This window comes from Strix uralensis, chromosome 1 (assembly GCF_047716275.1).
Source record: "Strix uralensis isolate ZFMK-TIS-50842 chromosome 1, bStrUra1, whole genome shotgun sequence".
Taxonomy (NCBI): domain Eukaryota; kingdom Metazoa; phylum Chordata; class Aves; order Strigiformes; family Strigidae; genus Strix; species Strix uralensis.
The window spans coordinates 172,966,117-172,993,276 of record NC_133972.1 but is presented as its reverse complement, the minus strand read 5'-3'; the positions used below and the strand labels follow the sequence as shown (position 1 = coordinate 172,993,276).

Here is a 27,160-nt window from a genome sequence, read left to right as displayed (position 1 = left end):
TGTTTGTTTGTTTTTTCGTGGTTTGTGTTTTTTTTTTTTTTTTTTTTTTTTTGTTGTTGTTGTTGTTTTTTGGTTTTGTTTTTGTTTTTTTTTTCTGGAGGAAAGGGTTTTAAGCTCCTGCTGAGGATTTCTCAAATACTTAGCCAGCTGATCTTTCAGTGCAGGCTCCTGCATCTCAGCAGCTGTCAGATACAGCTCTGGTGCTGTGTGGTCCGGATGGAGGCTGGCAGACTGATCCATACCAGCCCTCTTGGTGGAAAAGGTGGAGAGAGGTGTCATGAGGATGGGGGAGAAAGACAGCAGCAGCAAATCGGGGCTGAAGGAATTAAGAGAAAGAGGCAGAAATCATTCAAAAAAGCAGAAAATCAGAACTGAAGGGCACTGGAAGAGCTGTGAGTGTTTGTGGGGGAGAGCTGCGGGCTGGAGCAGCACTACTCAGGAGCTCAGGAAAAGATGGTTATGGGGGTCTGACACATGCTGATTGATCAATGTGGGGGCCCCGGTGCCAAAGGGACCTGAGCAGCGGTGAGAGGAGGATGCTGCATGTGTGTGGGCTGGGTGAAGGTGCTGCCAGGGCAGCCTCCCCCACATTGCCTGCCGCCCACTGCCATTATTCATCCTGCACCTTCCCTTGCCGCCTCCCCATGAGCAAGAACCACCAAGCACGGGGCCACTTTTAACCCTTCTTTGAGCCAAATGCAAGGAAACGTGGCAACTTTTGGCACTGAGGTTTGAGTCAAAGCTGTTTCCACCAGGAGAGGACCCGGTTGATGGGAGAAGGAGCAGGCAAACTGCTCTCATCTCTATGGTCTCTGGGGATTTTCTTTATGTCCTGCGGTGTGAACACCGGCGCCTGATTGCTGACATCAGTAGGAGCTTTTCCTTTGCCTTCCCACAGCTGTGGATCAGGCTTCAAAGCAGTTTGATTGCAGCTACCACCTTGTGCTGGCCTGTAGCCGTGTTAGAGGTGAGCAAGCCCAGCTGTCGCTGGCACCTCCATGAGGACAATGGTGCCAGCTCAGACCACACATCCTCCAATACTATCCATGAACAGATGCCCAGTGAGGAGGAAGAACAGGGCAAATGTACATGATATCCCCCACCAAATCTCTTCCATCACTAAAAATCTCTCCCACCATTTGACTGTTTCCAGCTCAGGGGATTTCCTTAGCTGGCTGTGGCTTATCTGTTAGCAACCCTAATAAAACTCTACTCCGAATGCTTATTTTTGTTGTGTCAGGCCTTTCTAGATTGCCTGAGGTAACTGGCTGTTGAGGAGAGAGGTGGTAGGAAACGCCAGGTCCTCTGTAGGCAGTGTTATGTTGCCAAAGGCAAATACAACTGGTCTGTCCTGCTCGATGGGACTAAAGCCATCTGGTAGGGCACATCTGTCATGGTGCTAAAAGCTCTTCCTCTCTGTGCCTCAGCAGAAATATATTTATTACGTCCAAATCACCTCTTGGGAATGGCTCCTGTCCCCTGATGTCCCCTGAACTGTGTCTGGACATTGCCTGGGAGGGCACGAGTTGGCATAGTTGAGCAGAGTGGAGGAGCACTGGGCAGTGCTCAAACCCAAGCGCTCAACTTATTTAGACTTGTTAAACCATGAGTCTAGCACCAGGTCAAAATACTGTTTAGCAGGACTGCTTGAATGCTAAGCCTGTGCCATCTCACTGCTCTCTGACACACGATCTGTGTGTCTGGCATCTGATTTGCTTCTACCGTTAGGGCCCAAAGCTGCATTTCTCCAGTGTGGTAGATGAGGTCACAGCAGTCAGCACAGCCACAGTGTGTAAACTGTTCTTAAACCTGAGGGCAATGCCTGGGATGTACATACACAACTGCCTGAGGTCTGTTTTCATAATAAAATGAGGCCCAAGGCGTATGCCAAATTTGGTATAATTTAATCCTGTACATGGATCATGCAGGGGACTCTGACCTACTCTTATCCAGTTTGGAGACCAGGAAGTTCCTACCTAATTTAGATGGAGGAATAGACAGTAGGAGTAAAGGGCCATTTTCTACCTGGTGCATCCGTGAGCCAGAAGAACCTGCCTGAGTGTATCAGATCTGCAAAGGGCTATACTGGGCGAAGAGCTGTTATATTTGTTGAGCTAAGCAGGAGGGCAATGAATGTTCTGGCCATGCCTGGTAGTGGGTGGTGACTGTTGATAAAAGCATTTGCCCAGTAGGACCCGCAGTGTCTCTTCTAGGCTTAAGCAGGTCATGATGTCATCAACTTACACACAAATTGTTATTCACATCCTGATCAGGGAAGCCATCTCCTGGAAATACTGCAGGATCTGATAGACTTATGTCCAGAGCTTAAAGAGCACCACCAGAATGAAAAGAAGAAGAGGTCTCTACCCTATTATGGAGGAGTATTGGAGTTGATCTTTGAAGAATCAAGTCAAAAGTTCACTGCCGTTCACTTTTTCTTTGGACAACTGGCAATTCAGGTTGTGTCTGCTGTTTGCCTGAAGGTCTCCACAGAACAGGAATTAGTCAGAAAGGTATGGGCAACACAACACAAAACATAGTCAACTGTAGAACTCTTTGGGGGGGCCTGCACCTTGAATACTATCATTTTATAAAGGTCAGTGTAAGAGTAGAAAAGGTTCAGGAAAGCGTAGAAAGCTTCATCAGAGACCTGGAGTGTTTCCCTATGACTAACAGGTAGACACACCAGAACTCTTCAGTCTGGAAAAAGGCAAATTTTAGGGAGAGGACTTGCCTCAAGGTCAGTTGTGATTCAGACTAAAATTAACTCTTTTTGATAGGGTAATTTTCCTTTTCCCAAATCACAGTTTTGATTTCCTGCGTGACCCCATACACCAGGGAGTCAACACTGCTATCTCTTTACGGGGCAGTCCATGACATAGGACTAGAAACAGGCAGTTGAAGGTTGAAGGAGGAAAAAAACCTGTTATATCACTATTTTTGCTAAAGCCCTTGAGTTGTAAAACTATTTTCCTGTTTCATAGACTCAGAATGAAGATAGAAAGAACCTCTGGAGGTCATCTGGGCCAACCTCTTCTCAAGCAGGGCAACCTACAGCCAGTTGTCCAGGACCATGTGCAGGCAGCTTTTGCATATCCACAAGGATGAAGACTCCACAACCTCTCTGAGCAACCTGTATCAATGCTCAGTCACTCGCACAGTAAAAAGTACTTCCTGATGTTCAGAGGGAACCACCTGTGTTGTATTTTGTGCTGATTGCCTCTTGTCCTGTCACTGGGAACCACTGAAAAGAGCCTGGCTCCATCCTCTTTGCACTCTCCCTTCAGGTATTCATATACACTGATAGGATACCCGCTCATACTGTTCTTCTCCAGGCTGAACAGCTCTCTTAGCCTTTCCTCATAGGAGAGATAATCCAGGCCCTTCATCATCTTCCTGGCCTTTTACTGGACTTTTCAGTAGCTCCATATGTCTCTTGTACTGAAGAACCCAGCACTGGGCACAAAAACCTGCAGGAAAACACTGCTGAAGCCCGGGTTTGAACCAGGGACCTTTAGATCTTCAGTCTAACGCTCTCCCAGCTGAGCTACTTCAGCTCTGCTGGGGCACTAATTTTCACAGAACCTGTTGGAACATAATTATCTTTCAGACTTTTACCGTTTGAACTGGCTCAGTGGATGCTTGACTCTTGTCCTGTCACTGAGGATCATTGAAAAGAGCCTGACTCCATCTTTACACTCTTCCTTCAGATACTTATATACAATTATGAAATTGCCCTGAGTCTTCTCCTCTCCAGGCATTCCATGGGACTTCGTGCATGGCTGAACTAAAGAGGGTTTCAGAAGCAATGAGGGAAACACAGGAAGTGAGTTTCATCAGAAAGTGTTACAGACAGGTTACCCTAAAACCATTTTTCTTCTCCAGTTTGAGGAGTCTTTAATCTACAGATTGCTAGGAGCTGGGAGAATGCAGCAGAGAGACTATTCTGTGATTTACTTCTTGACACTGTAGTTGTTTCCCCCGAGTTCACTACTGTCCCAGACTTCTATCTTTAGTCTGCTGTGCAGAAGCAGTGTCCCTACAAATAAAACAACCAGGGACTAGTGACACCCAGGGTAGGAAAACCCCTCATGCCTTTGGGATTTGGGTGGAGTTTGACTTACCTATTGTCCTGCAGGCAATTGAACCATGCCTTTCATCTCAAAATCCCACCACAAGAACTCCATTCAAGTTGCCTAAATATACGCATTCAGTATTATTTGTGATACCTTAGGCTATCCCAGCTGTTCCACAGTTCTTACTCCAGTGGACTGTAGATTCTCTTCATGACCTGTCTCACATGTTTCAGCCCTGTAAATTGGCTTGAATGCTCTCAGGCTTCTTAAAAAGCACCAGGCACCTAGGAAAATAAAATGTGTCCTCCTAGGTCAGCTCAATGGTCCATCTAGTTTAGTTCTCTGTCTCTGAAAATGGCACAGGGAGATGCTCCATAGGAGATAATGTGAGTGTGGCTGCAGTCCAATCCTCTTGTGCCATATTCAACACGTTGGAAGGAACATCTCCACCTGGTCTTTCAGCTTCTGTCTCTGGATCTATCACCAATGCTTATGTTTAAACACCTGGCCCAAACTATCAGAGACCAATAAGGTGAACAATTATCAAAGACTGTTAAATGAGAATGGCTCTGGTGGATAAATTCACTAGACGGGAATAATTCTTACAGCCACATTTCCAATGGTAACACCCCTTCAAACAGATTGTCTCAGAGACTGGACTAAGCTGTCACTCCATAAAGCCTACATCATCCATGTCCTGTTGGCTGTAAGTGAATGGGTGACAAGGAGCCATCTGCAGGTTTCTCCCTAGGAAAGGAAGACCTGCCAGGTCAGCTTGTGTGGAAGCCTGGCTCACCCATGACTTAAATCTGTCCTTCCAGCTGTCCCATTTTTGCTTCAGCAGCTCTCTCCTTGTCAAGGAAATTGACTGCAGAAACCAAAGCAGTTCTGTTTCTCGCCAGCTTTCCTCAGACAGGAAGAAATGATCCCAACATGGGAACTGTGGTATTTGACAACCCACTCTGCCTTGCTGGAAATACTCAAGCTTCAGCTGGGTACAAAATTCCTACTGAAAGATGAGCTATGCTACCACTTTGCAAATTCTAGCAGTGCTGGTGGAAATGCTGAAGGATCTGACAAAGAACCAGCCTTGGAGGAAGTGCTACACTGCAGTTAAATTAGAAATTTGAGAAGCTGGGAAGTTGGCTTATTCAGATGGTAAAACATTACAACTAAAATTCTATGATCAAATTTGTCAGAAGGAAGACTCGTGTTGCTAATTTAACATGTCAGATGGAAGAAGTTGGAAGCTTAGACTTTCCTTCATAGAAGAGAAAGAAATTAAACCTGTCCTGGCTTGTTTCAGACCCAGGGCTGGAGCTTTGTAGGCAGCTCTGAAGGGGAGTGAATGAAGTGGAAGGAAGAGTGAAGTTGGGATGACGGCTCTAGCTGCCTTGTGGGCAGGTCAAAAGTGCAGCTTTTAGGAGATGCTACTTTTTTGAGCCAGAACTGTGAACACCTCTCCCTACCACACACATGTCCAGCTCAGTGTTGCACTGTGAAATGCAGAGATTTGGGAAAACTATTCTGACAGCCACTGTGATCTCCTGCTGGGAAAATACCCTGTCCTCATGACACTTATTTCCATCCCTGTTTCCATCTCAGTCTCTGCTTTGCCCCACTATGCCAGAAACTTTCTGATAGATAGCCTTGTCTTCATCTTTGATTTTCTTCTGGTGGTTTCCTCAGGTCACTTGTGCGTCCTTTGCACTCTGTAGAATATGGTCTCCCCATACTCAAAGTTCCCTGTTGTTCTCTCTCACAGGTCCTCATTCCTCCTGCAAAAACTCCTGTTTTATTCACATCTTGAATACTGACTGCTTTGTTTTGGTGTCCCCATCTCAAGAAGGATGTAAAAAGAACCTAACAAGTGTAAAGGAGTTAATAAAGTCACTTCTGCACAGGGAATCACTGTGTAAACCATGTTTATTCAGTCTGGAAAAAGAAAGGGTAAAAGGAAGGATATTATAGAATCTAGAGAGAAGTGATTAGGGCTTGACTGCTTATTGACTCTTCTGATGCAGGAAGAAGGGTTATCACTTGAAATGATCAAGTGCCAAGCTTGGAGCAAAGAAAAAGAAGGGGTTTATTCACACAAGATCTGGTTATCTGTGCAACTCCCTGTCATAAGGTATTATAGATCCCCAAACTGTACAGACTTTCAAAAGATGACTGGACAGATTTATGGAAGAAAAGATCCATGCAGACCATTCAAACATGCAACTACCTGCTTTAGTTCATACAGTGTCTGAGCCACAAATACCTGGAGATTAGGAGAGTATCTGGTGATGTAACACTACTCTTCTACAGGCATTATCTCATGGAAAATGTTGCAGACTGGTATTTGAGCTAGATGTTCTTTTGTACATCTTCTCTGACACCTCCCCATACTCATGCCCTGGTTTCTTGAGACATCTGGAAAGTGTCAGCCTGTTAAACCACATTGGCATAATGGGTAGAGATGTGCTGGAGGTGTTATTTCATGCCTTCAACCAACTGTTTGATCTACCACGCCCACAGAGGTGTTGGAGGCTTTGACCATGTCAAATAGATGACAGGAGATCCCTCTGTCCCTACTTTCCCTCCTCCTATTCTTCCAGTTTTCTTATCACTCAAGGCTGATCTGCCTCTGCTTTTTAAAATATCCATCTGGCATCCACCAGTTGAAGCTTTCAAAAATTATTGCATTACATCCATGCAGAAAGCTACCACTGAATGCTTATCCCAACAGCTGATGTGCCTGCCCATGTTGAGAGGCATGAAGCTGGCCTTTGTAGGCCAGCATGGGTTCATCACCCCTTTCTGAGTGCACTCTTTTTTTTAATGGGGGTGAATGTATCAAGAAGATGTAGGTGCAGAGAGCTGACCTTTTCTGCCCAACTCAGCACATCAGATTTGTCATAGATCTTAGTTTTCATTGCAGACTTCCTGACACCAAACTATGCCACTGATGGGATTTTGTCCTATTTCTCCACTCTTAATCCAGTTATCTGCACCAGGGGAGTGACAGACAACTTCAGGGTCGAGATGCTATTGCTTTTCACATACTGACTTGACTCTGATGTGTCAAATAAAACACATTTTCCTCCTTTAGGTTTCTTGAAATTTTTCTGTCTCATTACACTGAGTGGGCTTCTGGTTTACTTGAAAAACATTTTTAGTGATTATCTCTATTTTGCTGTCGCTATTTTCTCTTCTCTCTCTTTTTCCAGACTTTTCTGAAAACGATCTCATTAAGAACATGGAACTCCTGTTTCTGAAAAAGGTTCCTTGAGGTTTGCAAAGGTCTCCCAGCAGGAAGGTTGCTTGTCTCCATTTTCCCTGCAGTTTAACAGACCCCCAAGTGAGCTCATTAGCAAAAATGGACTGCATGAAAAAAGTGCTACAAAATATGCAACAGCAGCAGCAGTAGTTTGGAAATGTAAGGCTCCAGTAGGCAACAAACTATGTTTGCAAACCTCATCTTTGATGGCGGTTTAATATGTTAGGGAAAGAATGAGATAATGGCACAAGGGGGACTGTGGGTGCTTGCTAACTTCTGCAATAGCTGTGAGGGGACGTACTAAAGGGGATGGAATATGGGGCTTGAGATAACCCAATTGTTATTCTGGAGAGATAAATGCATCTTCGAAAAATAGAGTTAATGAAGCCCAGCTGCCAAACTATGCCTGTTACATAGCCCTTTCCTTCTCCCTCCTTAAGTCTGATGTCAAAAAGATGTTGAGATTGTTAGCCCATCCTTTGCAGGGGTGGGGGGGGGGTGTCACTAGGAGTTCTTTAAAGTTTCCATTTAAGGTTTAGCTCTTAAGAATCCCGGCTATGAATAACAGCACTGTTGTCCTTATGTGCAGTAGCCCCGTGCTTGAAGCATGTGCCTTGGATGGAGTGATGCAGGCTGTAGTCCTGCTGCTGCCTAAGAGAAATTATCTGGATGCGGCTGAATATTTGCAATATCTGCCCTGTAGTGAAATACCCACATACTCACTGGGAGGGAGACACAGCAAGAACAAATCCCAGACCTGGCATTTAAGTTCTCCCCAAGTCTGAATCACTCTTTTCTGAGAAAACAAAGTTTTAGTGTTTGCTCTAGTTGTATAGAGAGACCTGAGAGGTCTTGGATGTATTTCACTCAGAGTGATGGGACAATTTGGAAAAGCAGACATCTGTGTTCATCAAATTCTTGTTACCAATCAGACAAAGGAAGGTATTTGAGACAGAACTTTCTGAGCTTTATGGGGGTACCTCAGCTGCTGTGCAGAAAAGAGAGGACAATGGCCATCTTCTTGGCTGTGTCCTGCATGGAACCAGGCTTATCACACATCAGGAGAACACCCAGCCTGAAGGTTTTTTCTTGGAGCTAAGCACTGAGCTACACAAGTCTTGACCTAAATTTGTTTTGTGCCTGTTACTGAATATTGCAATCCAGCAGTTATGCTCAGCGTATAAGTCTGGTTGCTTTTCCCAGGCTTAATAACTTTGCAGATCCCTCTCTGCCTCCACAAACTCACAATGCACCGTGCTTTCTCCAGATCTTTCTTTCAAGATGGATCACCCACTGCCATTTCAACCCATCAAAACTTCATTTTCAGGAAGATAAACCAAATGCATTCAGGAATTACTTTTTTGATAACTGTCAATAGACCCAAGCAATAAAATTGGTAATAAGAAGCAGAAAAACAGCACCAAGAAAACCCTTGTAAAAATAACAGGTGCATTAAAGTGTGTGGGGGTATGTAGGTATATTTGTAAGACAGTAATACACAAACCAGGTGGCATATTGCCTCATTAGCAATCCACTTGTTCTTGCCAAACAGGGTTTGGTGAGATTCCCTGAGAGGTTTCCCAGAAACTCATAAAATTAGTAGTAAACAACTCTTAATGGGGCTTGGGAAATATTTTCTGACTCTGCCTAGCAGCCCAGCCCCCTTCTAAAGTTTTTCTCTGTTTTATAAAACATCCAGAAGTTACTGGGAGGAAAATTAGGGAACAAAAGAGGAGGAATAAGATGAGTATAGGCAGAATTCACAGTAATCGGCTTCACATTGAAAAACATAAGAGTGATTGCTTGGACAGTGATGGTATCTTGATGTATAAATGGGTTTGTTACTTAACTCTGGTGATTCATGCTGTCAGGCACACGGATGAGGCAGCTGCCAAATTTGATGCTGGGAAGGAATTTTCTCTCCCAGAACAGATTGTCAGGGAATTTGCAAAACTGAGGGGTCAATAAAAAGGGCCAGATATTGTTATGATGAACATGTGGACAGGCAAAGGGAACATCCCGGAGCACAACAACAACACTGTCACGTTCCTGCCTCATGGTACCAAGCATGCCCCAAAGAAAAGTGCACAACCTTTTAACCCATTCTCCCACACCTCCAGTCGACCTGCAATCCACAAAGGGGTGATTTTGGTGGATGAGTAAGATTACTCTCTTGTTCCCTATGGATGAATACTGGAGCAATGGGTTTTCTCATATTTTCAACATCACCTATTTAATCCATGTTCTAAATAAAGCTTAACTGAAGCTACATGAATATTAGCTGTTGGGGTTTGGGGTAGGGTTTTTTTTCCTTTTGTTTTTAAAGAGTGTCTAAAGAATGTGTTCCAACTGCCTGGAAGGAAAAAGCCAGAAAGAAAAAGAGAACAAAGGAAAACACCGGAGATATAGTTAATTGAGATAATTTTAGCTGTTCTAAATGCCACAGGCAATCTGTACAAATATTTGGAGAGAGATGAGGAAGGAAGAAGGAAAATGTTCTGTGCTGGTTGTTCAGCCCCCAAATTAAGAAGAAGAGGTGTCCTTTCAGAGATTGAGCCAGACCACACTGCAAACTCATCCAGACCTAACAGGGCCTGATGGGAAACCCTGTGTTTATGGGGCTGAGCAAAGAACTAAGGCACTCTCAGGGTGGGTAAACAGGGGTGACCAGCCTGGATGATGTGAGTTCAGATCCCTTCTTAGTCTGGACCCTCATGTCTTAGGTGAACACCTGCTGAGGCACTTCTGGATGAGACTGTGTCACTCCCTGTGAGATCCCTGTGCTTTGTGTGTGATTGAATACGCACAAGCTGGGCAGTGGTGTTGGCTTTCCTGTGAGATATGGGATGCACAGCCTGGGGTACGTATTCCAAGATTTAAGACGGGCAGGTTCTATACCTTGGTCTGGCCTGATGGATGTTTGATCAGTTATCCAAAATAGTAAAGCTTTTGCAGAAGATGGCTAGTTAGCTGCGTGGAAGTCAGAGCTCTTCAGTTGTCAAGAAATCACGATTCATGTTCTAGTTAAAAGAGATGTGCTCTGAATGTGTTTTTCCACAACTCCTGGGAAGGACACTGTATCCCATGACTATTCTGGACAACAACTTCCTTGTTAATAATGTAAGTAAGTGACAAACATGATTTTAAGACACACACATTCTCCCCAGACTAGAGATGTGGGTAGAGGTTGATGTTCAGTCAGCTTCCTGCACAACTGCTGGCAGAAACATGGGGGTACCCTGATTGCTTTGTCCTCACAAGACTTGACGTAGCAGACAAATGGGGCTTTTCACATACATCACATGTAAAACTTGGGGAGAGAGTTGGAGGGTTTTGGAAAGCAAGAAGTGGATGGGAAGGAGTGGTCTGCATGTGTTCATCGTGGGGGTCATAAAACTAAATTTTAGGGTTTCCCCCTCCTTCACAACCTCCCTAAGCATCATTTCAGAGAGCCTTCCTGGCTCTGAACAAAGCAGCACTGCAGGGACTCTCTCCCTTTCCCCGATGCAGAGCCTGGGGAGGAGGAAAAATGTCTATAACCCCTCCCTGAGCAGGCATCACATTTGGGGAGCCATGCCCACAGCATCCCTATTTTAGCAATGCCCCGGGGGTGTTACCCTGGCCCATTTTCACCCCCTGCAAAGCTCACCCGGCAGATTGTCTCCCTTCCCTGTTTGCAGGCAGATGGGGGAAAGGCAGGAGCGTGCAGCAGATCCGATCTCCGGCACACACGCTACTCATCCCTTTTGTCTGCCCCTTTCCTTGTTCCCACTCATCCCTTCTCCCACACACACCCACCCACCTCCGTGTCTCATTTAGGGACGGCTCAAGGCACTTCAGGTAGCCGCAGGGATGGATACGAACCTCTGCCAGGCTTCTCGTTAAGGAACCCATTAATAAGGAGCTGCTGCCTTTCCCTTCCCTTCCTCCCTGCAGCCAGACCCGACTGCTGAAAAACAGCAAATGGGGGTGTGAGGTGGGAAACCCAAGACACCGTGTCCTCCCCCACAGCGTGGGCTGGGGTTTCTTTGAGAAGGTCGGTGGCGAGGCCACCATCTGTGTCAAGTGGGGAGAAACTGTGGCGATAGGCAAAGAAGCGTTGGCTAGGTTGGCTGGATGCCTCTGCATCTCCCCCCAGATCCTTCCCTCTCTCTGATGCAACATTCCTGCGAGGACCCACGGAGAGCTAAATCCTATTGTGCTGGGAGTGAGCTGCCACCACCTCCCCAGCATCCACTCAGCTGAAATCAGGAGCCCAGCAACAAGGCAGCGCTGCCTATCCCGTCCCTGTAATATTACAGCAGGATCATCTCTCCCCAGGTCGTGTCTGAGGGACATTAAAAAATTATTCTTCAACCCTTAGGGATCTTTCACTAAAATCAGGAATAAACAACCCTAGCTATGGTTGTAGCCACTGATTTTTCTTTTTTCCCTTTTTTCCTTTTTTCCCTTTCTTTTTTCCCTTTTTTCCTTTTTTCTTTTTCCCCTTTTAAATTTTTTCATTTTTCCCTTTTTTCCTTTCTCCTTTTTCCCCTTTTTTATTTTTTTTTTTAATTTTTTTTTTAAATATTTTTTTATTTTTCCCCCAGTGTTGGCCTTGTTAAGTTTGAACAGATCTGTGGGGACAAATGTTCTCTTCTCCGCAGTCTTCTTTTCAGCTGGGATCAGACCTCCTGAGAGATAACCTCTACAAGTAGAAGGGAGATTGAGTAAATTCCCATGATCATGGAGGGAGACACTAGCAAGGAAAAGACTGGTGCAGGATCACTTCTATCCCAAACATATGCTTCTTAATCCTCTGTCCTTAAAGGGTGCCTCCTTCCCTGTCTTGTCCTCCTCATGCTGTCTCAGAGCAGACTGCACCTCACGTGGGACTCGCAGCACCTGTCCCATGGACATTCCAGGTCTTAAGCAGTAAATAGGCCCTCCACATCTACCTAACTGCCCTATTTGCTGCATGCTTCCAAACTCACACCTTTCTCAATGCAGAGATGTGAAGCCTCTTTGCTCCCATGGACCTGGTGATCTCCAGTCTGAGACCACCAAGCGGTTGTGTTCAGTGTGGGGGTAGTGATGTACTGGGGAGCTGTGGCACTGTGCTGAAGTTTTTCTGGGGGAAGTGAAAGCTCCTGGAGAGCTTTACACAGCAACTCACTCCCCAGCTCCTGCTAGCCCTGATCTAATATGTTTTTTAGTGATGTTTGGGGCCTCATACATTTGGAAAGAAGAAATTAGCACAGTCTGCTGCTTGCTTCTCACGTTCCTCTGTTTCCCCTGAGCTTCCCTGCTGTCCCTAATTATCCATCTCTCATTTACAGGGACTTAAATAATGGAAATGGAAAGCTGGTTGAATTAGGCTGGGATGAGGATGCACTGAATGAAGCTCTCTTCTCTTCAGAAGTGACCTAATATTACCCTTCCTGTTATTAGTGATTCAAGCTCCCCATTACCACGTGAGGCAGCTGCTCTGTTGTTATCTTGCGCCAAGGGGACACAACTACACTGACTCAAGCTGTGGCTCCCCGTGACTAGGAGAGATTAGCAACGAAAAGCAAGGATGCTTAGGGGAAATCCTTTGTTAACAATGATGACTGGGGGAGATGAAAATAAGAAAAATAGCTTAGAAGATGGAGAAGCAAAAGGAAAAGTTGAAAAAAGGTAAATTGAATCACTACTGAGTGATAAAATTACTAAAAACAGGTGAGTGGTGACCTAGTTTATGACTTCATGGTGACGATGGCTGGAGACCAGCTAGCTGAGAACTGATAGACGTCAGCATACAGAGCTCTGGAGACACAGGTTTGGCTGGCAACAGCAGACTTGTGTCCCACTGCGACCATGGAAAAGCCCTGTGTCCCTTTGGTGCCCTTTGCAATGCATTAATGGAGCCAGACATTAATTGATACATTAAGGACACATCCGTAAAACAGCCAGACACACATTCCTATTAAGAGACATGTAGAGTATCCTGTACCCCACCATTAAGGGAGGATGTTTGTGGTCCATGGGTGAGGAAATCACTGTCCAAGCACTACAAGAAACAAGCACGTAAACAAACTGTCCACAAAATGAGTTATAATAAAACATTTAGTGTTTCCTTTACCTTTAGGGAAGTCCCATCACTGAGGAGTCCTGGATTGAAACCCTAGTGACAAATTAGGCAGAGAGTGGCCTGGGGTATTGTCCAAAGATGCTTATGAGGCCAAATCCTAGCCAGGCAGGGTTAGGCAGGTTTTAAAATGCTTTGGGATTTCAGTCTGAATGAGGGCAAATAAAGCATTTAGGTGGAATTTATGTTTGCCTGCAGAGGGAAAAACTACTTATCTCTTCAGCGAGGCAATAACTGGTTCATGGTTCAGGCAGAGAAGAGTACTTTTGGATGCACAGATGATTAAACTATAGACATTTGCAAATGAAGGGATCTGGATCTGAAAACTGAAAAAAATCCTGCTTAGCATGTCCCTATTATGAATCTGGAGTTCTCTAACTCAGGTTAAGGTCATCAGCCAGAACGAAGTTAATAGGGAATTTGAGAATGAGGTTAGTACAGAGGCGTTCAAACAAACATTGATTTTGTTGCTGTTGCACATCTCGGAGGATACCTACACTACCATGCCCAAAGAGGCTTCTGCATCCCCTCCAAACCTGGACCTTCTTTCTCTGAGCATTCCTTAGCTTCCTCTGACATTTGCCCTCAAGGCAACAGAGCTGTTGCCACTCACAGGAGGGGTAGGACTATGTAATTTGATGAGGAAAAACGGTTGTGGTGGATTCTCCCTGAAACTTGACTGGCTACTAACCACAACAAGGTAGTGATTTCTGTTATGGTTACAGGAATCTTCCACTGCTTCTTTCTCGCCACAGGCCATAGCAGGAATTCTGCAGCTCAGGAATCTTCCCATGAGCCAGTCTAGCTTCACAGATGGAAACCCAGGCTCCAACCACCCCTAATGCCCTTCACACATGACTTAGTCCAGCAGGAAAAATCCATGTACATGCTGAGAAAGTGAAGGAGAGGGAGGCTTAACACAGCCTCATCCATGGGAACAGCATGATGTCTCTGAGGAGAAGAAGCAAGTAAGCTATGGGGCAGTATGAGCCACTCTGTCTTAATTGTGTGAGGAGCTGGTACTTCCAAAGATGTGGCTGCACAGCTTCCTCTGGCTCACCACATGATCTAGGGCATTGTTTGACAGCCCATCAATCTGCCACCAAAAAGGACAGTGTCCCATTTTCCCTGTGTGGTTGTGATCTCCCAGTGCTCCTCTACCATCACCACTGGATGCCACCTCATTCTGCCATGGGGGTGTTAACATAAAACCCGTGTAGAAATGGTAAAGCAGAGCCAGGGCTGCAGGGGAGGGTGGGACTGGCTCCATGGATGGCAGATAATCCTTAGATCAGCATGGCCGCATCATTCTGGCAGTCGGTGAGGACCACAGCTCTCCTGGACTGGTGAGTCTGTCAGCCACACCAGGAGATGAACCAGGGCCATGCGCTTCACAGCCACCCCACCGCTTTTCCTTATTTAGCAGACATGTGATTTTCAGTGTTTGCTGCTGAGGAGGAGTAAAAAAGCACTAAATTCAGAAACTTTTACTAGAACACTTAGAGGGGCATCCTAAAGGGGGGCAGGTGGGGGAAGAGACAGTGTGCAGCCAAACATGGGCCAGATTCAGCTCTCAGCCATGTGGCGTAAAGGCAGATGAAATTTCATAAACCAGGTATGAATCAGACGCTTCGACATGGGGCTTGTTTGTTTTGCTAGCAAAAAAATAAATATACCAGCTCATCAGTGATGTGCACGGGAGGGAAATGAAGTTTGTTTGGAGATGTCTTTCTATTTGTGTTGACCTCATGAGGGTCATAACAGCCAACACCAGAGTTGAGGTTCTTGCAGTGAAAAATACTGACACCTCCTCTGACTTTCTTGATTTAGCCTCAGGCAGGCTTGAGGAGGCAAATGAAGCACAAGGAGGCACTCATTAACATTTCCTTTGCCCAGTGAGGAAACAAAAATAACAAACATCCCATTAAATAAGGGGAGAAAAAACCTATAAAATACAGAAGATATTTTTAGTCTGGAAACAAAGCCCTCTATCTTCCCCACAAAGTAGGCCTTTTCAGATGAAAATTAAAAAGAGAGAGAACTTGCAGGCTCCTCTGCGCCAGAAGGAGTGGCACTAATAATAATAATAATTATTATGATTATTGTTAATATTGATAGCGGGCTGCCCTCAGTTTCTCACTTGCTTCCCCACCCTCCCAGCAAGTGACGTGTGGGCCCCAGCCGTGGAGGACAACGGGTGGCTAGGAACAATGCAGCCACTGACGCGAACCGTGTTCTGAATGCGAAACTCTGCGTTGTGAGTGCCAGCTTCAGTGTAATAAAGTGTTCCGGTGCTGGAGATGGATGAATAGAGGCATATGGAGTAAATTAAATGTGCTATTCTTTTTCTTCTTCTTTTTTATATATATATATATATTTATAAATTAAAAAGACTAACACCTTGGTTTCCTCTTAATTTCATTCCTTTCTTGAAGGTTTTGCTACCAAATAAATGACTGGCCAGCTTTGGTAACCTATAGGTGAATTGATAGGTATAGAAAGGGCATGGAGGCTGAGGGGAGGGATTGTGGGGTTTTTTTGTTGTTTTGTTTTTCTTTTCTTTTTTTCTTGTAGAGGGAGGAAGCAATTCTCGAAAGAAAGGGAAAATTCTAGCGCAGCAGATATAGGATAACACAGAAAATTCCTTGTTCACCAGTAGGAAAAAATAGTTCCTGCAAGAGTATGGGATTAATTGCACACCGGCCTTCAGAATTTTAACTTTAGGCACTTTGTAGAGTCCTTGGTGAAAGACAGGGTCCTCCAGACAGTAATTCAGGGAAGGAACGCAATGCAGATTGCAATGCATAATTGGGGAGGGACCCTGGCATCACAGTAGGGTAATACAGCATCTAGCAGAGCTCTTCTGAGCATAAGCCACTAAAAGACAGCAGAACTCGGCTGCACCATCAACTTTCCCAAGCCCTGGGATCTCCCCCTTCTCACTCACCCACCAGGTTCATCTGGCTCACAGCTCAGGCTCATCTCCAAGAAGTGGCATGACTTGCCATAAGGTAGATCTGAGAAAAACACTCATCCAGACGAGGTGGCAAAGGGATGTCGACTGAAAAAAAAAACCCTAAACCCCATCAAGTTTGCTCTAAAGAGAGGTGCAGCAAGAACCCACATCCTGAATGGCTGCAAGGGGTGAGTGTCACCAGGCTCTGGATCCATCGTGTCCTTGGCAAAGCACTGTTGTGACAGCACTGGGGAAGGTGCCAGTGCTGGCTATGCCTCAGTGTCCCTTTCATCTGGTCCCCCTCCCTGCAGCGGGTTTTCTGTTGCTGCTCACTGCCACATGCTCCTTTTGCCTGCCTGTAATTAGTCTGTTGGCTTTTCTCTTTCTCTTTCCTCATGTTTTTTTGGGTCTGATCCTAAATCCTGTGGTTTAAAACTGTTCAGGAAGCTCTAGGGAGACAACCCGCATTGACACCATCCCTGCTGAGCTGTGAGATGTGGCTTTTACTGTTTTCTCTCTCTTCCTTGCTCCTGCTCAGCTGTTTTGGAGGAAAATACCCCTGCTCACTGATCACCCTTTTTCTTCCTCTTTCATACTGACTTCCCATCTCCCTTTCTGCTCTTCTTGCCTCACTCTTGTCTTGGACCTCCTGTGGCCATCCAGAGGACCACATGTCCTGCAGTCTCCTCCATCCATCCCATTGCCAGCTCCCCTGAGACCAAGCAGCTAATTTAAACAGAAATGTGGCTGTCTCTTTGTGAAGCCCTGGGATAAATCTGCTGTAGCTAGAAAGCCTTTGCCCCAGCCTGCCCCAGTCCATGGTTCTTGTCCTTCCGTGCCTGTCTGTCTCTCTGTGCCCGGAAATTGTCTGTCTGCCTCAAATTCCCTCTCCCCGTCAGCTCACAGCACTGGAGCTCTCCCTCCTCCCTTTGCTTCCGGCTCCCCTCTCTCCTCCTCCTCTGCCCACGCACCTTACTTTAATTAGAAATAAAATGAAAACGCTTATCACTATGTCTTAATCAGCAAGTCATTCCCCAGCAGGTCCAGAAGGAAAACCCCCGTTCCTCCTCGCCTCTCCTGTCTCCCCCACCACCTCCACAGAAGAAGAGCACACAGATTAGGAGGAGAGCTCTGTGGAAAAGTTGCTGAATGAGGTGAACCTAGACACCTGGACAAGCTGGAGAAAAGGACCAACAGAAACCTTATGATATTCAACAAGGACAAATTTTGTGCCTGGGAACAAAAAGTCCCTGGCAGCAACTGATTGGCAGAAATGGACCTGGGAGGGCTGGGAGACAGCAGGCTGAGTATGATCCAGCAGTGTGTCCTGGCAGCAAAAAAAGTATCCTGGTCTGTGGGAGCATGAGTACAGCCAGGAGATCAATGGAAAGTGATTATCCCCTGCTACTCAGAACGTATTAGACTCTAGCTGCTGAAACCAGGTTTAGTCCCCTTAGTATAAGACTTGATCAACTGGAATGAGTTCAGCACAGACCATTGAGGTGGTCAGGGCTAGAGCACTTGCCTAGTGCCTGGTGTGGGACAAGGCTTGTTCAGCCTGGAGAAGCAATGGCTTTGGGGGGACCTAGCAGCACTCTCCTGTACCTTTGGGGAGGTTATCAAGGATGTAGAGCCAGGCTCTTCACAGAGGTGACTGGTGAGAGGACAAGAGATATTGGATATAAATTGAAATGCGACACGCGGTCTGGTATAAGGAAAAAGGTTTTCCCACTGAGGACAGTCATGCAGTGGAGCGGGTTGCCCAAAGAGGGTTGTGCAATCCCCATCCCTGGGGTTTTCAATATCTGAAACCCGAATCACCTCATCTGACCCAGTAGCTGACAACTTAGAGTAGGAAGTTGGGCTAGAAACCTCCTGAGGTCCCTTCCAGCCTTAATAGTCCTGAGATCCGATGACCAGAACTAAGTGCCAAATGAGGCCGTTCAGACTGATGAATTCCCACACACTGAAAACTGAGGGAGAAGGAAAGAGAGGTAGCAGAGGTTGGAAAGAGACAGATTCAGTGGAGTAGGTTTTATAGCCAGTTCATCCCAGACTGGCATCTGATGGGACAAGCTGAGGTTGAAACCAGGTCACCTTGCAAAGTTAAGTCCAGTCTGTAACCTGTCCCCATCCACTGGCAGTCTCCTAAGGGCCATTTCTGGGGATCCTGGGTGAAAAGCTTTCTGGAGGATATCTTCGCACTAATCCAGAGATACAGAGATTGCACAGTTTCTCCCAATTCATGTGATCTCTTAGTGGCAATGCAGGTTTAAGGCATGCTCTCTGGGGTATAGACACTACAGCATAAAAGGCTCCAGATCTATCCCAAACCCCCAGATGACTGACATTTGGTCCTTTCTAAACACAAACAGAGATGCAGAAAAATCTCATGCTTACAAAGCTGGGTGAAAGTGGAGAAGTAAGCAAGGCAGAGGGCATAGCTCTCTGCCAGTCATCCCACTATCGTGATATGTGTGTGGGGTAAAGTAGCTTTGGGAGGGTCTGCTGGATTAGGAATCCTGCATTTACACCCCCAGGCTTTTGTCTCCTTCTCCACTCGCTGTCACTCCCCACCTTCAACCAAACCATACAGGTCTTCTCTGTCAGTTTGCTATTGCCTTAAATAACCCTCCTGTTTCCTGAGAGCCCTATGGCAGTAGTTTGTCCATGTGCCATCACCTGGTAGGGAACAGGCACATACCTTCCTGCTGCACATGGATATGGGGGTGTGAAAGGGAGTCCTGACCCCTGTCCCTCACACCCTTCATCTTAACCACCGCCAGTTTGTTCCAAGGGGACTCTGTTTTAACCAAATTCATGGGGTCACTGAGTTCTTCTTTCAGCAGGACTTCACTGAAAGACCATCCATCTCCCCTGCATTTCATTCTTACCAGGCTGGCTGCAGTCCCACCAGGAAACACGTGGCCAGGAGCTGTGGGAGCGGGGACCTATCCTCAGCCTCCCTGGCACGCTGCCCACCACCCTGAGTGGAGGCAGGGCACCTCCCCGCTGCCAACAGGCTTGAAACGCTTTTTTAGGTGATATTCATGAATCAGCATCCCACTGCCTCCGGCCACTGTCACTGGCAGGAGACGAGTAGCCCCAGATGTCCTCAGCACCTCTCCGAGGGTGTTCCGGTGGGGAACTCTCTCAGATTAGGGAATCCTTTATCTCTGGCTTATATAAAACCCGGAGATTCCTTTTATGGTTGGCTTTTCCTGCTTTGTCAAGAGGGAAGAACAAATGTAGCTTCATCTGTGCTTGTGGGTTGGCTAACTGATTAAGCATCTGATTCAGGCTAAGTACGGAATAGGCTTTTAATGGGCGGATTTAATTTGGTGTAAGAACCAGGATGCCGTCCCCCTCCCTTACCGGATAATCCCAAGATAGCGGTTGGTCTGGTGCAATTAAGCAGTGGGGATGACTCCCACCTATCAATGCTTTAGAAAGTCCAGAGTGCTCCAGTTTGTACTGAAGTGTCTCCTTTGAGTGTTTCCCCCTCTCTTTCCCCCCTCCTCTTTTTCTTCTTTTCTTTTCTTTTCTCTCTTTTTTTTTTTATTTTTTTTTATTTTTTTTCCTGCTGATTTACCACCATTTCCAAGCATTTGCATTAGGAGTGAGCTCACACTCTGTGTGTGTGTGCGTGCATGTGAGGGTGTGTGGGGGCCCGTGGGTGTCTGTCTTGGTGTGACACACTGCATTCCTCCTCATCTCCCCCTCTGCGAGTCCTGCCAGGGGAAGCATGCTAATGATGACCTTGCTGAGTAAATAGTTGTGGAATGAATAAGTGTTTTTCCTGCAATCTGAAAGGCGGAAGGTGCGATTACTCATCCATCTATCCAACTGTCTCCAGCACCTTTCAAGTGCTTCTCGCGTCGAGTCTGGGGGCGTGTGCGAGGGGGTGGGAAGCGAGGGGAGGCTGCCAAGATCTGGGTTGCCACAGACACCAGCCTCGTTTTTCCTCCAATGAACGCCGTGCTGAGAGTGCGAGAGGAGGCAGGGCACCACCCACATGTTGAGCTGTGTGGGGTATAAGTAGATGGAAGAGCCTGGACTAGTGCAGTTCAGACAGGGAAGAGAAGCAGCTCTTTGCATCTCTAGTGAAAGCGTTTTTGACTCACCAAGTTTACCAGAGGAGAAATCACCGGGATTTTTGCAGCAGCTTCCAGCTTCTCTGTGCATCTCTGTGTGTTTTTCTCCAGCGGGGACTCTCCACCATTCAAGATTCTCAGCTCCGGATGAGCAGGTAGCGGGCACGCGTGTGGGGCTGGACGTCTTAGCCAACTCCTCTCCTTGTTCCTGGAGGATCCTGACTCTCTCTGGGAGACCCTGAGCACGTGAGACCGGCGTTTCCAGCTGGGCACCAGGAGAAATTTGCCTACAACTCTCTCTGGGATCCTCAGGGACCGAACAACTCGCTCTGCGGTGATATCTGATTTGGTTGTGTTTGTGTCCAAAAGTCCTTTGAGGGGGGGTTTAAAAGTGTCTGTGTGTATTTTGGGAAGTGTTGTGGTGGGGTTTTTGAGAGCCAGGTCTAGCGCCAGGGCTTACAACCCAGTTCTTTCTGTGTTTGACACTCGCACGGTCGGAGCCATGCAGCTGGATAATGTCACCAATGCGGGCATCCACTCCTTCCAGGGGCACCGTGGAGTTGCCAACAAGCCCAATGTGATCCTGCAGATAGGGAAATGCAGGGCAGAAATGTTGGAGCATGTCAGGAGGACCCACCGGCACCTCCTGTCTGAGGTCTCCAAGCAGGTGGAGCGCGAGCTGAAAGGCTTGCAGAAATCAGTGGGGAAGTTAGAGAATAACTTAGAGGACCATGTCCCAACTGATAACCAAAGATGGAAGAAGTCCATCAAGGCCTGCCTGGCCAGATGCCAGGAGACCATTGCCCATCTGGAGAGGTGGGTCAAGAGAGAGATGAATGTTTGGAAGGAGGTCTTCTTCCGTCTGGAGAAATGGGCTGACCGTCTGGAGTCCATGGGAGGAAAATATTGCCCTGGGGACCATGGCAAGCAGACTGTGTCCGTTGGGGTGGGAGGCCCAGAGATAAGGCCAAGCGAGGGGGAGATTTATGACTATGCCCTTGATATGAGCCAGATGTATGCGCTGACCCCTCCTCCTGGGGAGGTGCCCAGCATCCCCCAGGCCCACGATTCCTACCAGTGGGTCTCTGTGTCAGAAGATGCTCCAGCCTCCCCAGTGGAGACCCAGGTCTTTGAGGATCCCCGGGAGTTCTTGAGCCACTTGGAGGAATACTTAAAGCAGGTGGGTGGAACAGAGGAGTACTGGCTGTCTCAGATTCAAAACCACATGAACGGCCCAGCTAAAAAGTGGTGGGAATACAAGCAGGACTCTGTCAAGAACTGGGTTGAGTTCAAGAAGGAGTTCCTGCAGTACAGTGAGGGCACTCTGACTAGGGATGCTATCAAAAGGGAGCTGGATTTGCCCCAGAAAGAGGGGGAGCCCTTGGACCAGTTCCTTTGGCGCAAGAGAGACTTGTACCAGACCCTCTATGTTGATGCAGATGAGGAGGAAATCATCCAGTACGTGGTAGGCACCCTCCAGCCCAAACTGAAGCGCTTCTTGAGTTACCCCTTGCCCAAGACCTTAGAGCAGCTGATCCAAAGAGGGAAGGAAGTCCAAGGCAACATGGACCACTCTGAGGAGCCCAGCCCACAGAGGACCCCTGAGATGCAATCAGGAGATTCTGTGGAGAGCGTGCCTCCTTCAACCACTGCTAGTCCTGTGCCGAGCAATGGGACTCAACCTGAGCCCCCTAGCCCACCAGCTACTGTCATATGAGCTAGTCCAAGGGAGGCAGTAGTCTGGGTTACATGAAAGGGAGAAGGGGGCATATTTAGGAAGCTTCTCCTTGGAGAGAGGTTCTAGCTGAGACGAGACATGAGGTGTGCTCAGTCCAACAGCCCATAGCAGAGGAATTAACTTTGCTTGTGGGGGGAGGGAGGCAATGGGGGAGAGGCACCTTAGGTTGCGGTTGCCCACCTCACCTGAGCCATGCAATATGTGGTGCTGGAGATATTGCTTGCACCACTGTGGGGAACGGACAATTTTATGAGATCCCTGACAAGAAACTAGAGACAATTCCCAACTTCAGAGGCAGCTGCTTAACACTGGCGGCTTTCAAGGACTTCATACGAGTGCAGCAATTGGCTGAGGGTTCCTACCCATCTGGATCTCTCCTCCTTCTCTCCTCCCTCTTCTGAAGAGCTCTCCCTGTCCTGAGGAGACATCTTTCTTTTGACCCTTGCCCGTTTCTGATTTAACACTGGCTTCTGTTCACTTGGCAATCTCATGTATTTACTTGCTCCAAAGGATTAAATAATTTTTTTGATTTTTTTTAGAAAAAATCCTATGACTTCAGGAACTGAAAACTTTAAGAACCTGGATTATTTTTAGTGTTTTTCATTTCACTGTACCTAATACCTGCTTTAATGTTTTTCCTCTCAAGAGGCTCTTACTGGTTTACTTATTGTGTTAGTTTCTGCTTACTCCAATCAAGGCCACTGCAGTGCAGAGGCAAATTTCACCCTTTCTCTGCACTTTATACTGTGCATTCAGCAGGAAACAGAGTTTCAAATTAAATTCTGAGCTCATTTATTGAAGGGGCAGTCTGCTTCCTTTCAGAGAAGAGAGGGTGTTAAGGTGAAGAGGGGAGGCACTAGAGTTATTTTGAGAGGGTGGGGGGAGGTAGGGGAAATAAATCCTTATATTTTGAATGAAACAAACAAACACATCCTAAATCCAGAGCAAAATATCCCCAGAGCAGCAAATTGAGTCCATGCTGATGTGTGGAGACAACAGGAGCTTTTGCCATGTAAAAGCAAAAAGAAGTGAAGAGAGGAGCTGTGTGTCCCAGCACAGTTTCAGCCTGTGCATCACAACAAAGAGTTTCTGCTCACACAGACAGACTCAAAACGCTCTTGGAAAGCCTGGCACCCCTGTCCTGGAGCACCTGAGGACAGAGTGTTGTCTGTTCACAAAGAACTTTCTACAACATCTTGCTGTGGATGGAGACAGACTTGGACTCTGTGACATTTTCCATGTTGAGACAGTAATGCTCAGCATTCACCTTGCTTTGGCTAACATCTGATGATAGTCTCTTGCTTTGAGATGAAACTGCTGCAAGACATATTCAGGAAGTTTGGCTCTTCAAAGTTTCTTGAAGCTGGACACATCTTGAGCATCATCTGCATTCACCACCAGACCAAATAAGCAACACCTCCTCAAGAGATGCAGCGGGGATGCAGCAACAGGAGTGCCCCTGGAATGTTCCTGGCACTACAACAGCAGTGACATGTGGCATTGGTGGCTTGGAAGACCTTTGGTGTGCCTCCTTCCAAGAGACTGAAGGTAAGGCAACTCTCTGATACTGTCTTCTCTGCACTCCTCAGACGTAAATTAGCCATAGCCTATCCAGTAAGAACTTTGCACTGGGATTAAAAAAAATCTGAAATGGTACATGAAGCATTATAAGTGACAGATTAGGGTTGGGAGAAAGGGGAAGGGAGGGCCATCCAAAGGGAAATAAAGGACAGTGAGTGGGAAAAGTTTCTAAACAGGACAGTATCTTGCACTTTCTGATTAATATGGGGAGGAAATGGCAAGCTTCTTCATTAGCACAGCTCAGGGACATGCCCCATGGATCTCTGGACTTGAGTCCCCAACTGTGACAACACATCACATGCCCATTCACAGCTCAAAGGAGATGCATGTCCTCTCTGCACCCTTGCTAAAAGTGAGTTGGTCTCAGGAATGGTGGGGGCGCTCCTCTCACTTGCTCACAGTGAGTTAGTTTGGCAGCAGCTGTGTCTGCAGAGAGAAGGGAGCATTTCTCACTAATGACCTGGGATGAGTGGTGGGGGAGTGGGTGTCACTGCTGAGGATGAGCTGGCCGTGCACTGCAAGCATTATCTTCTCTTGGTTACAGTGACTCACTCAGATCCTCCTCTGAGAAGGAATCACTTCACAGTGCTCAGGATTTGGAAGGAAAGCCAGAGAGAAAAAGCTTCAAACCCAAGGTTTCAACATCAGTCCTGCTATCAGGATCCCCAGCCACCGACTGCCAGATTCACTGTCTGAAGGAAAGACTGGCACAGGTAATTACCTCTCATCTTACCCTTGTGGGCCTTTCTTAACCTCCCCAGTACCCTGACCCGAGATATTGAATAGTCCAGGTGCAAATATCTGTCTTGAGACCTCAGCCCCGATGATTGCAAGAGACTAACACCACCAGATAGGTGGGATTTCAGCTGCTTGATGTAAGAACTCAAGCACCAGCCCCAGTGATTATTGCGCTGGGGACAGTGCACATCATACCTTTCTTTCTGCTGAACCACTGGCAAATGCTCAGTCACCAATACCTAGTGGGACCTCCAGGCCAGTGAGCACAGCTGAATTTAACCCCATCTCCTGAGAAATCCCCTGTACTCCACACTGTAGGTATCTAAACGGAGCTGCTACATTTTTTTTTTTTTTACAGACATACCTGCTGCTGTTGCTGAGCTTCCTTCTCTGTGTCCAAGACTCCTGCTTTCCCAGGGGAGAAGCAAGTGCTGCAGGAAGACAGAGGGCAAATCATGCACCAAAGAACCTCCCATGCACTGCAATGCTGTGTTCAAGGTGCTGAGAGCCAGAATGAAAGGGGGAAGCCACTTCCAACAGGACAAAGAAAAGCCTGAGCTGGTCCAGGTACTCCAAGCACAGAAGAAAGTGTTGAGAATGAAAAGAGAAACCAGGAGGCAGAACAGAAGAACCAAGTCTGGGCTTTGGGGACAGCAAGGATGCTAGGCTTGTACTGACTGTCTGTTGAGATGATACCATAACTCTGCAATCTGGGGCCACTGGGACTCACCTAAAGACATCTTCACTAGATTACCAGTTAAAAAAACTTTCCTGATTAACTTTGCCAAATGACTGACCCTACCTAGGCTACGAACCCTCCATGCTTTTAATGCTGTAACTCATTTTTCCTGAGTTGAGGGTAGCTTCATTTCATGCGGGTATCAGTTTCAAACCTCAAAGGGCTCTGGAGGTTCGGAGAAGCATCCTGCGGTCCAGATGCTTGTCTGAACTGCTTGAGCCTGCACAACTGGGCCAGCTGTCTTGCCAGAAAGGAGAGTCTTGTGAGACAGCAGGCGCTTCCTGGATCTGCATGGGCCAGAGTTACTGCAAGAACTGGGGTTCTTGTGCTGGCTTTGGCATGACTGTTTCCATCCAGACCCAGGGAGCGCAAAAGGTGTGCAAAAGACAAGAGCTGGAGTGAGTTGAACAAGACAGTTTTGGTTCACATCTCAGCTGAAGAGGTCCGGTTGGTTCCTCTCTCTTCCAGAGCCAACTGTCCCGGGTATGAGTGTGTGTGTGTGCGTGTCAGTGTGGGTGTATGTATGTTGAGCAATCAAATCCACTTAACTAAATTCTTTGGTGTTTTGTTGCATTTGAACTAAGCCAATGGGACCTAATGTGCATTCCAACAATGTTCAGCAAAAATGTCCAGGACTGGAAAATTATGTAAACCCATGTAAAGGCAGACTTCACAGGCATCATCTCAAGGTCAAAATGATGCTTCATTTTGAGGTGCTTAATTTCCACAGTCCCTTTTAAGGGACTTGACTGCCTCAATAGGCATTTTATTTTTCCATAGACTTTGCTGCCTTTTTAATGAATTAGCCTGTCTGTGTTTCTTGGTCATTTGGTCCTGAGATTTATACATTTTCAGCTGACTTTTTGGAGTGTACAGAACTGAATCTCCTGGACTGATTTTATTTCAATTATTGCTCCTAGCAGACTGGAGCTTTACTTGTAGCACCCTGGTTTATATTACCAGCCTCTCCAGGAAGGACTGGTAGTTTATTTTCCTGGGGCGGAATCACGTGAATGAAGAAGTGTGTATGTGTAGTGTCTGTGAAATTTTAGCAGATTTCAGCCACTGGATATTTTTTTTTCCTTAGGTAATTTTACATTTGACTCTGACAAAACTACTTTAGAGTTTTTATTTTTACTAGAGATATTATTAATTCAAACAACCTTGTACAAAAGGCAAAGACATTGAATCACTACAGGTTATAGGGGTTGAAGCCAAAAGGTCTTTGTAAGCCGACATCACTTGCCCTAGGTCTAACTGTATCAGGCAGTTTATTCTTTATGTGTCGTGTTGGAGCTACAAGATCACACCAAGCCACTAGAACCTGTCATAGAATTGTGCTACACTCTATTTGCTATTGTAGCAAAGCCTTTTGTAGATTTATACAATAAAACTTTGAAATATCTGCTTCAATTCCTTTGTGCCTTGCTTTCTGGTTTTTCTTTCTTGCTTCATGGGAGACTCAAGTATCTATTGCCCTCTGAAGATTTGGTCTCGTCAGCCATTTGGGCTTATTTGAGTCATGAAATCTTCCTTCTCAGCAAAATCAGATGATTGATTGACATAAAAATGAAATGTGTTGGGCCTTTGAAGAAAAGGGTTTGGATATAGAAAATATGGAGGTGTTTTAAGGGAGTTGTTTAGAATCTCAGAGTGAGTCAAATGTAACCCATGAGACTGGAAGAAATAGTTGCTTGTGGGACTGTGGATTGTACAGGGCTCTTGTTGGGTATAGCTAAGAGAAAGGCTATTGAAACGGAGGGCAATCACATTCCCACCCATGCTTGAGAGGTAATATGCATGGAAGAGTTAGGCAAGTCAGGGCAAGCTAAAGAAATGACTAAGCCTGGATCAGCTCTACTTGATA

The 27,160-nt window shown here is 46.4% G+C and overlaps 1 protein-coding gene, 1 long non-coding RNA gene and 1 other non-coding gene across 3 annotated transcripts; 2 read left to right on the top strand and 1 right to left on the bottom strand.

Annotated features, from left to right (window-relative positions):
• Positions 1 to 3,484: 3,484 nt before the first annotated feature.
• TRNAF-GAA (transfer RNA phenylalanine (anticodon GAA)) lies at positions 3,485 to 3,557 on the bottom strand. Its single transcript has one exon. It is a non-coding gene; the product is annotated as a tRNA-Phe (tRNA).
• A 16,864-nt stretch (positions 3,558 to 20,421) lies between these two features.
• On the top strand, positions 20,422 to 22,275 carry ARC (activity regulated cytoskeleton associated protein). The gene has a single exon (XM_074894755.1). The coding sequence runs from the start codon at positions 21,000 to 21,002 to the stop codon at positions 22,212 to 22,214; it is 1,215 nt and encodes a 404-aa protein (XP_074750856.1). The 5' UTR covers positions 20,422 to 20,999; the 3' UTR covers positions 22,215 to 22,275.
• A 1,094-nt stretch (positions 22,276 to 23,369) lies between these two features.
• LOC141954796 (uncharacterized) lies at positions 23,370 to 26,706 on the top strand. Its single transcript, XR_012632258.1, has 3 exons — positions 23,370 to 23,783; positions 24,361 to 24,529; positions 24,913 to 26,706. It is a non-coding gene; the product is annotated as an uncharacterized LOC141954796 (long non-coding RNA).
• The last annotated feature ends 454 nt before the right edge of the window (positions 26,707 to 27,160 follow it).